At 32.3% G+C, this 12053-nt stretch overlaps 1 protein-coding gene across 2 annotated transcripts in view; it reads left to right on the plus strand.

Moving 5' to 3' along the window:
* LOC132949757 (segmentation protein cap'n'collar-like) overlaps positions 1 to 12053 on the plus strand; it is a 110670-nt gene that overhangs the window by 42333 nt on the left and 56284 nt on the right. For both annotated transcript variants that reach the window (XM_061020815.1, XM_061020814.1), the window contains exons 3-4: positions 8077 to 8316; positions 8518 to 8596. In XM_061020815.1, the coding sequence (XP_060876798.1) occupies positions 8077 to 8316; positions 8518 to 8596 (319 nt within the window). The remainder of the gene's footprint in view (positions 1 to 8076; positions 8317 to 8517; positions 8597 to 12053) is intronic.

The following is a 12053-nucleotide window of genomic DNA, read 5'->3' on the forward strand; positions in this document are numbered from 1 at the left end:
TTATTTGGCAGAACTCGTTCATTTAGATTCTATAAACCCATACATGGGCTTGATAAGGATTTTGTAAACATTTATAGTTTCCATGACGATATGAATGACGACTAGATGGTTTGCATAATAGATTACGGAGCAAGCGTTTTCTGTTGTTATAAGGTTTATTTTTTCATATACCTGTAATCTGTATAATATGTGGGGACTAGGTAAGAAGTTAATCGAAAAATATTCTTAGATATTTTGTTTTTTTCAGATTAGGTAGATATTTAAGGTTACATATTTTGTACATTTTTCATTTATTTAATTTTGTTTCGTAAGTTTGAAAAGCTAATTCATGGTACCAATCGGCTGGGTTTTTTAAATGTGCAAGTAGGATATCAGGAGAATATCCGAGGAGGATATCATTGCTTTATTGTCAGTGCGACAGCGTAGTTGATTATTTTTTAATTATTTATACTACCTGTAGGAAAACAAACTAATAGTTTGATAAAATATATTTTACTTTTGGAGTTGAAAGCTTTTTATTTAAATTATTTATACTCTTCTAATATATAGTGGTGCAAGTATATATGTATACAAAATTAATTTTGGGAAATTTAGGATAATATTAGTTGTGGTTGCTAATGCATGCTATGCACTCCTATACCTATATTTGTCTATGTTCGACCTTTACATTAATAATAATTATAACACATTTAAATTATTTACATGCCACTATTACCTATTTATGCAATTCTTACAGTTAGGTAGATTAACGTTAATGTACAAAAAAGTATCAGTTCTTACCTATACTTGTAAATAATTGTTACTTTTCCAGACGTCTATTATTGATAGTTTTGAAAGTTATTGATGCACTTGTAAATGTATAAAACATACACCTACCTAATATTATAAATGTATATATATCTATACATAATATTATATATAGTCCATACGATAACATGTACACATTACACATATTATAATATACATATATATATATATATATATACACACTCGATAAGCCATCATAACTGTTGTCGATTGGAAACTAATGGGCTTCTTAATTTTTGTCTATTCATGGTGTATTGATGTCACTACGTTTTATATACAGTTTAATAATTTTGATCTTCAATTGGTTCCCGGAGCTTTGCATTCATCGATGTATAGTATACTCCATTCAATGGTCTTGTGTTTGCCTATCGGAACATTTTCCGGTCTTATAGTTATATATTCAAATCGTATGAACAATAATATTTTAATTAACAATCGCATTTCGCAGTGTTCATGGGTAGGTAATAAGTATGTAATATATATATATTGGTAATTGTATTGTGGCTATATTATTGATTGCTGCAGCTATCTATAATCTACTAAATTTGTAAAAAATATTGAAATTATTTTACTTTATATTTTTTATGAAATAATTTAATTTTATAAAACGATATATGTTGTGTATAAATCATACAAAACATAAAAGAGGCGAATGGCATATAACTAAATAAATAACACGCATGACGAAACTAATTTTTTTATTTGTGACGGAACCTGGATTCCGCCTTTATAAAACAATATCTTTGCCATGTATAATGTCCGTGTTTATAATAAAATTATAATATGATGTAGGTACTAGGTATAGTAGAATTTAATTTACAATATAATTCGTTGAAAACGTAAACTGAATGATTGAACTTAAATTTGTTGGTAGGTGGCATATATGATCCTTATTGTATCAGTACACTTACGTTATTTAGTCATATATTTAGTCATAATTAATACTAGATTTTATTGAATGTTAATACTTTACATTTGCTAATATTAAAATACAGCCCATTTAAATTACACCAATTATTGATATTTGTTAAATCTTCTTGTAAATGTATGCAACCGTGGATTGAATCTATTTTTTATATACTTTAGCATCAACAGAAAACAATAGAATATTTTAGTGTTATATAACCAATTGAATATCATTTATAAATAATAAAAACAAAGTTGGCAAAAGGTGATCACCCCGAGGGACGCTTGAAATAACAGTAATAGGTTTAAAAATTAAGATAATTGTTTAATTTGATGATAATTAAAAATTAAGAATTATTTTACTGCACCAGTTTTCTGTAAAATACAAAAAGACCAAAAATATATCATATAGCCTATCCCCACGCTCCTATAATTGTTTTACTATAGTTTTACTATAAGTAATAATTGTGTTTAACTATAGTAAATAGATATTTAACTATAAATGTTTAACTATAGTTATAAACTTATAGTAAAACTATAACAACAGTGTTGAGTACTTAAAAATAAACTTTTTTAGCTTTCATTTAATAACTTCTTAGTGGTTTATTTTTGATAAAATTACTGTGTCCGCCCCCCAACCTAGACGTACTAAGAATTTTCGTGCTCTGGCCCCTGTTACCTAAGTCTTCCTTTATTATTAACAACTTAATTTTCGACACTAAACATTGATCTAATGTATGGGTTATATAATTGAACAATTTCAACTAGCTAAGACTGCAAATACTTCATTTTATTATATTAAACAGGAACACGATTACAGCCAAGATACAGTGCTTTTCAGTTTGTAGTTATATGATCAGTGTTATCAAAAATATATTAAAAAATAAATAAAATAAATCCGTTTTCTGACAAGATAGCAATGTATATTTATATATGATACAAAATGTCAAAAACGCAAATGCGTGCTTACAGAAATGTGATGTGTCACTAGGATTTGTCGTTCTATAATTTATATATACTTATTACTTACACTATACTTACCTATGTGATGAACTTCAAACCTGTCAATAATATACATATATGTGACTGATGTGTGTAAAAATTATAACAATAATAGTGTAATACTCAACGGGCGAAGACCAGTTTCGTCGGACCAGAAGCGACGAGGCTTACATGTTTACGTTTAGGTACACTCTGCTGTCACCGTATTCCGCGTGTAACAGGTCTGTGTTCAGAATTTTCTTGTTATTCACTAAATGAAATACAACTGTTACTGTAGAAATTTCAATCGTCATATTATAATAACCACATATTTTAATAATCGCATCTGACCAAACGGTGAAGTAGTTGAATATATATATTATATTCATTTATTATATATATTATATTCAACTATTTTGTATATTATGACAACGGGTTTTAACCAAACGGTTTTCACGGAGCACGGTGACAGTCACTGTAACGTATCTATCTACCTATACCTACCAATATACAAAACTTGTTTTTCCGAAATATGTTCGAAATGCACAATAATTTACAAAACGAAAATGGATAGAGAAACGGTCGGCAGCCACCTTTTTCATTTTTGATGTCCAATGGAAGATATACCTGCCCGTTAATTATAATTTACCCGCTCGCGAGTATATAATAAACCATAAATAAGGACTACGGTGCCTCGATCGCGGTACCTATACATTCGGTGACCGTGGTTAAAATTGGTCATTATAGATTAGTATATCTAACCCCTACCTCTACGTGGTATATAATCATTAATCATGGCGAACGGGTAACCGTGATATTTTCCGTCAACGGGCAGTCTGCAGTTTTAAAAGGAAAACCTGTTCGTCGTGCGCCGTGTTGTTCGATTCCCGATCAAACAGTTGTCGTCCGCGTGTATACAGTGAAACCTCTAAATACCGGACAATCTCGGTCACTGACATTTTGTCCACTATTCAGAGATATTAGTTGGAAGAAAGTTTGTATATTATAGTTTGCTCCAAAAAAACGTCGGCTATTTAGTGGTGTCTGTTAGGGGAGGTTTCACTAATATTAATGGTGGTGAAGTTCAGTGTCGCGGTCTTGTACCATGTCATACGAAACTATATTTGTGATCTTTCATCGTTGCTGGTCCGAAGAATCTCGCGTTGCCCGTTTTCTGAAGGATTTTATGAGCTGAGGGATGGGGCATGTTCAAGACGCACATCAGTTACTTATATGTATACAATATGCATATTATTCAAAGGTGCCTTGTAAGAATAGACAGTTATTTATATATACGCTTCAACGACCATTATTGGCGTAATGGAATGAATGATACAAATTTTTTTTACAGTTTTCTATTTTTACTATAGGTATATATATACTCTATATAGGTACATAGTAGGTATCGTGGGTTCAATGCGTTCGTGGTTTTTAAAGTAACGTGGTAGAATTAAAATATTTTTTTCTTTTTCTACCTGCAGTCGCGTAACAAAAAACAATAAAATATTATTTCCAGTTTCGTATCGATTCACAGTTTCATTTTTCTGATACATACGGTATTATAGGAAAAATAGTCCGATGGTAAGAAAAAACGTTGTAACAATTATGTATAAACGCCAAGCTTAAATTAAAGAACCTCAATGTTTATCGAAGTATTACTGGTGACAGGACTTATGCATAATAATCAACGCTTTTTGACGATGGTTTGCGTTATTTCACTGATGCAAGTGATAAGTTTTTTAATATAAAATTGTCCTTAGGTCCAAAGCATACTGTTTTATATTTACATGTGTTATAAGATAAAAAAACACGTATTTTGTAACAGCTGTTTATTGTAATTTTTTTTTTATTGATCACGAAGCCCAGTAATTATGACCATTAGCTGTTTTTTTTGTTTGTAGGTGAGGAATTGTAGGTTGGTAAACACGTGTGTTTTGGTTTGGCAGATTTTTTAATGGGCACCCTTAGGTATCTGCCATGCCCGGGTGGGGGATGGCGGCACTTTTCTCCGGACACCGTGACTTATCTGAAGAAAAATGTAGTGTGTTGGGGATTTTTTTTTTTACCATTTATCGTTTACCGTACATACATATACTTACCTCGATACTGCAGAAGTTGAGCGTCGTATGCGCGTAAATGATAACGTCGTTTATTTAAAACGATGCGTTGATGTTGCTGTATTGTATAATATTATAATATGCAATACCTGATTCGGCGCTGAACGTCGATTGCGTACAATATCAAAGAGGCCGTCAGAAATCTGTTACACGATAAGCCGCGTCATTATCGCTTACTGCTGGCCATGTTACGCATGTTTCTTCAAAATATTATACACTCGTGCGCCGTGTATCGGTTACCGGTAATTCACGCCGTGCCGTGCTGTCGCATGCACTTGTAAAGATTTCGTTTGTGGCTATCGTATCGTTTGAAATCGATTTCACCGCGATATCGGGAACCGCGGCTACAACTTTACTATTCTGCACCGGCGCACAGCGTTCCTGAAATAATAATATTATAATCTTTATAGACAATGTCAGCGTACTATTTGTTTTCTCTTAACTCTGACCCACGTGTAACTTTTCAAATTATTTGCATTCAACAGGACCAACCTTGTGTTGTTAGCTGTTTATAGTATTAGAGTATTAACTGACCACCTATAATATCAAACTTTAAGTTCAGGACATTATCTATTGTGTTCTTAAATTTAATTATTTTTTTAATATTTCCATTTTAAAGTAAGATTATTTTTAAATTGTAATATTTAATGTAGGTACTATGAGTAGGTATCTACTCACAAAAAATTAATATATCGTCAACAAGCCAAAGTAAGAACACATCATATAGGTAGATGATGCGTACTTCACTTGAAGTTTGATTATAGGTCAATTCACTAAACTAAAGCTAACTACTCAAGGTCGGTCTTGCTGTATGAACGCCAATTTTCCTACCTATGTAGTATGTATATTGCGAGTGGGTATAGGATAGATAAAACAAATTGTTACTGACATTCTCTCAAGTTTAAATCGACTTGATTTGAGCCTATACGTCTTTCGTCTTTGTTTCTATTTTTTGTTTCAGTGAGGTTATGACATTATATAATTATTGTTATTATAAAATAACATTTATTAACTTTTCATTGTTGTTTTCGATTACTAATAATTTGCACACTAATAATCCTCTCTTAGCAAAGATTCCGCCTAAACAACTGATTGAAAATAATATTCCTATGTAGGTATGTAATGCTGAAACCTGCAACATAAAGGATCGCCTAAAATTTGATTACAAAGCTATAATATGTCGCAGGATATACATAAATTAATGTTATATTGCACTTATCCATAATATATAATACGTGGTAGGTACCTATGTATATCTACATACAGGTACCTATATACTCCAGTACACGTTTTTCTATAATTGTGAATTTTGTGTCTGTGCTGCTACTAATGGAGGCGATACGAATACTTACCATATTTTATAATATAATATATTATTATTTGTTTGACGGACAAGTGTTTTTTTTGTCAATTTGGTAAAATCTTTTGCATGTATAGTGCTTCAATAGTTAATTTTGTGTATTGCTGCATTAAGACGTTTATTTAATATACCTAGGTATATAATATGACAATGCGCATTTATAAAATCGTTGAAATGAAATATCATTTGTACAGCCATACTATGATAATATGTATAGGTAGTTATCACAGAACTGTCCGCGGTACTGCATATAATTTTTGATGTCCTAATCGATCCCATCGTCTATTCGCACGCACTGACCCCCCGCCCCTGCGTATAAGACACAATAATATCGTGCACGGTGTGATTCTATACAGATACTCGTATAATATAATACACATATATAATAATATATGAGCGAATCATATAAATTATGTCATCGGTGTCATTTGTCCGGGAAGCCGCCGCAGATGTTCTTCCGCGGGTCCGCGTGGGCATATTATACATTATTATTATATATTGTGTATGATAACTTCATTCAACGCGCACTTCTCATTGTGCATTCATCGTGATATATAATAATATATATATATAAATACATACACCGACGTTTTTTTCCGAATATAATATACGATGGCGTCCGAATGACGACGACGCGTATTCGCATATACAGTATGCACGTATATTATATATATATATATACATACAAATAGAATGAATGGGAAAATCACACGGGCGAGACGCTTCTCCTCCTTATATATATATATGTATAATATAACGACGACGCTTTTTTTTCAGTATGTATATATACAGTATATACCGATGTGTGCGGAGACTTGGGCCGCGCTTACGACTGATATGTATATACACGCGCACCACGCCGCACACGTATATACATTATACATATATTCGCTTTGTGCGTGGTCTCCCTCGGGGTTGTACCCTCAGTTTTGGGGGTGAGTTGCAGCGGGTGGGGGGCCCGGTGATTAATGGCGTTGCGACGCAATCACGACCCCGCGCGCCGTCGCCATTAACACAATGCGCGCAGGGATTTTCACCCTCGCGTGCGTGTCTGTCGTCTCGTCTCGTCTCGTCTCGTCGATATATACGCACCGAAAATGGCCGCTACCCCTGCATTATATATACATGTGAACGAACGAACGAGCAGGCGAACTCGCGCGCTGCACTCACACACGCATACACTTACATAATATAGGTACATATGTTATTAATTCAAAAGAAGAAAACAAAAAAAAAAAAATTATAAAAATGATTTTCCAGTTTACAGAATTGTAACTCTACGTCATTGTGCATTCTATTTACACTGCATGGTGTTTCAGCGCTTTCTGTATATGGAAAATATATATGACTAAGCTTTGAGTACGATCTAATGAGTATACAATGTATATATAGGTACCTATTATTTATGTGTGAGTACGGAATTGAAAACCTATTTTCCGTTTTGATACTTGATTTCATTTTAAATTTATCCTGATAAATCCTGATAAATCCTGCGCACAATATTTGCCAACATCCATTTTTCATTATAACAGCAATTTATTACAATTATTATATGAGATTGCTAGTATATATATATATATATCTTTATTAAAAGTCTCTGAGGCGTAAAAACACAGAATTCTGATTCCACTCAAATATGAGATGTTCCTCATAGCTTATATACTTATATCAAGACATCAGGCATATTCGTAGAAACCATTATCGTATTTGGCGCACTTTGCTTGCAGTGTTACATTCTTAATTATATATATAATATATTTATATATACCAACAAATGTAATTTTTACCTATATGAGGGTGTAGCTACTTCTGTTTTAGATTTAATACAATAATATTCATACTCGTATATAATTGTCGAATAATTGTGTCAATTCAAAATATTTTAACCGTTATAATCATTTTCAGGACGCTGAGCTCGTGGAAGCCCTCTGGAAAGTCGATTTGGATTATGGAACGTCAGGTGCCACGACTGAAAGTCGCGGTCCTTCTCCTTATGACAGCACCAGCGTTGGGTCTTTTTTGTTACCGGGTGACGAACCACCGTCGCGCAATTACACTTTCAGCAGTCCCGAGGCTTCGTCCAAAAGCAGATGGTTCCTTCCGCCTAACTCGAGTGACTGGTCAGCGGGCTCCAGTTCGCATACGGTAAAAAATAACGGTGTTTGTTCGTACATTATCTATAGTATATAGTTTATATTACACGGCCACACAAAGTTTATGAGGAAATGTCGATTACTTTTTAATATAATATGCGCACTGTGTATCTATCTATATAATTAGTACCTATATATTATATGATAACATACTATTTTCGCATATGTGATTTGTTTTTATTCAATTTTCTAGAGTGGTTTCGAACGTACCCAAAACTCTGATGGAAATCCCTGGGAGGTCGGTAGTTTGTTGGTGGACCTCAGAACTGCAGGTATGTTACATGATGCGTATTATTAAACAAATATTTTGTAGTCCGATTGTTGTCATATTATCAAGTGTATATAAGTGTTATTTAGCTTCATACGGCTGTCGCAATGTGTATAATATTATATGACTGTGTTCCCCTACCGAGTGGGTGCGCAATAATTGATCAACGAATTGAGCAACGAGCATAATATTAATGAGTATCAGGCGAACGTGTTATTGACACAACGTGTCAAAAAAAAATTGGAAATCTAAATATCGATGCTTCGTGCTTATTGTATAACACAATATAATTTATATCTATATCCACATATTATACATATATAATGAGAGTTTTTTATTTATTGACTGCAAACTTGTAAATGCCTCCTGATTTTTAAATGTTGTATATAGATATATGTATAAGTACTATTATGCTTTACGAAAAGTTTAATATTATATGCTGTAGAGTGTAGATGACCAGAATTTGTATTTATTTAAGTCTCGCATTACATAATCTACTTATTATTTGAATGTTGCTGTAATGTTCATGGAAAACTTGGAATTCTATGAAAATGAATGGTTAATAGATAGTTTGCATGTTGTAGGTATCTGATTTTTTTTTTTAATTGTATGAAGCGAGATCAGCTATAAAATTGTTTTATACTGTGTAAGATTAATATACACACAATTTTATTTTGCCGTAATAAGTATTGTTTTTGTCTTTCTACTTTTTAGATTCTGAGAGGTGAATGTATTGATTTTACAATGATGTGTGTTTTTTATTATTTTTTTAAATTTTAAATTTTTGTGTCTGTAAAACTGCTTCGATTTTCTTCTACAGTATCTTGTTCGATGGGAAAGTGAAACTAATTGGTGCATTCGGGAGGTCAAAATTTAAAATTACCAATAGTTTTCAAAAGCGCCGGGAAAAACAACATAACAATTAAGGAAAAACGGGAATTTTTACGCAAAATCGGTTTTCGACAAAATCGATTTTGGTTTTTGGTGTAACTCTAAAACAAATGAACGTATTTACGTGAAATAATCAATGGTTGTTTATATTTGTATTTTATATAATACATGATACAATTTTCAAAATATTTTGATTTGTTTTGAACTGTTTAGGGACATTTTAAGTTTCCAATTTTTTTTTAGGTTTTTGTTCTATGAATGTCAATAAAACTTTATTTGTTTGGTAAAAAATCTTCAAAATTTAATACATTTTGTATAAGCTTTTAAAGTTCGAATGTTGACAACATTTATCAAATTTAAAATTTAATAATTATTTTGTAGTTAAAAATGTATAAAATGTTCAACTTTTATATATATATAAGGATTGAAAATTTAAAACAAGGTTCCACGTAAATAGGTTATATACTTATATCATATAAATTACTTTAATCACAATAATATTTTTAGTTAATATACTTAGTAATATCATATAGGCTGACTGACTGTCTTCGCTCAGAATCGTTTTTCTTATACAATGATATTATATCATTGAATTTAAATTTAACTCTACCCATTACAGTGATTCACTTGTAACCTACTGTACAACAGAGTAACACACACTTGCCCACCTATTATACTTTTAAATTGTAAACTAATTTTTAGTGATGTTTAATTTATCGATATGCTACAGACAAGAAATTAGATGTTGTATATAGACAAGTATACTATCTGGTATCTACACGTTCTAAAATTCTATTTTATTCAGTTGTTTTGCGTCAATCAGTCCGTACTGTCACGAGTGCATTTTTTGTTTATACTTACATAATTTGGGATTAATATTAATTTTATTTGTTATAAAAATCCCAAAAGTTAAAATTGTTCATTCCGCTGCATTACGTGACACGGTTAAGTACTATTTGGGAAATATATTTTTATTTACGGAAATAATTCAGTATATATAGGTATTATATATAAATGCATATTCAAATATATTTGTTGTATACAACATAATTAGTAAACTCTTTTGCAGTTCTATTTTAATTGCTGTCATATAGGCGTGCGCAAACTTTGGTGGCAGGGTATATGTGGCTGATAAGATATATTCCCTTAAATATAAATGCTCATGCCAATGCCTTATAAGTATTTATTATTAGTTATTATTATTACTGGCTCGTATTATAAAATAAAATGTTTTTCAATACACTTTAGCCTTAAATAGATATATACTTATAGTACCTATGTGTAATAATATATAGTCTACTATTGTCATAAACTTACATCTTAGTTTTTAAATTTAAATTATTTTAAAGCTTTGAATAGTGTTACGTCCTATCTTTCTTTTATAATCGAATTTTTGAATTTTCTCAAATAAATGTTCTACTAATGAGAATAAATTACATATTATTTGTATGTATGTATGTATGTATGTATGTATGTATGTATGTATGTATGTATGTATGCATGTATGTATATATGTATGTATGTATTTAAGTGTACTTAAGTGTATTATTTGATGACTTCTTATATAACAAACTGGCTCATTAGCTCATGACCATTAAGTTTAAATTACTTGAATAAAACTCATATAACCACCTACCATATATTATATTTCTGCAGGTTGTTGTGCAAGTTTATACGAATGTATTTGGTCTTAAATTACATTTTTCAGTATCGTCTTATGGTGGTGGTAACAGTATATTATAATAATATACAAATAGGTATACGTGCTGCAATATACGTCATAAGGTGTTGGATAAATTGCGTTGTTGCGCATTATCGAACTCGTCATTAAATATGTATTATATCACAATTTACCATTTACTACGCGATATCATTGCGATTCGCATCTTTGTGCGTGCGTGCAGTGAATTTTCTTCTCTATATTATATATATATTCCGGCGCTCTGTCTCGCGTACGAACGAAAACGAAATTTGTATTCGTGGTTTTCCAATTCTAAATGAACCTTTGAGAAATCCCCGTCGGTACATATTATTTATGCGCATGGCTATATATACGCCCGATTTATATACACATTATTATTCGGTTGCCGCTCACCCTTGTGTGCGTGATGTATAAATGCGTGTTGTCGGAATTGAATTTTTCCGCTCGTTCTCTGAGGAAAATGCGTGTTACATAATGCATGAATAAAAACGTTTTATGTATTAAGTGACTCTGGCGTTCGATGGGGGGGGGGGGTCGGTGGCGAGTGGTCTGTCGTAGGGGGGAGTGTTCGTAACCCTCGGAAGGAAAATGCGGCGGCGTGTTATGAACGTGTACACTGCCGCTGCCGAAGAGCGTCGTCGCAACGTCATCAATCTTCCGCGTCCGTCCTTTTGTTGTTTACCCGCCGTCGCCGTCTCCGGTCATCCAGGGATGAGTCATTTGTTGGCCATACCCTGGTCCCGGTTCTCTGATATCCGGGCCTTCTCTTACACCACCTAATCCCCCTTCCCCCTTTCCCTCCCACCACATTGCACGGTGGTATCATCCCCTTGTAGTTTAGTTTTTTTCGATTTTTTTTTGCCATTTG

The sequence above is a fragment of the Metopolophium dirhodum genome, chromosome 7 (genome assembly GCF_019925205.1).
Source record: "Metopolophium dirhodum isolate CAU chromosome 7, ASM1992520v1, whole genome shotgun sequence".
Taxonomy (NCBI): domain Eukaryota; kingdom Metazoa; phylum Arthropoda; class Insecta; order Hemiptera; family Aphididae; genus Metopolophium; species Metopolophium dirhodum.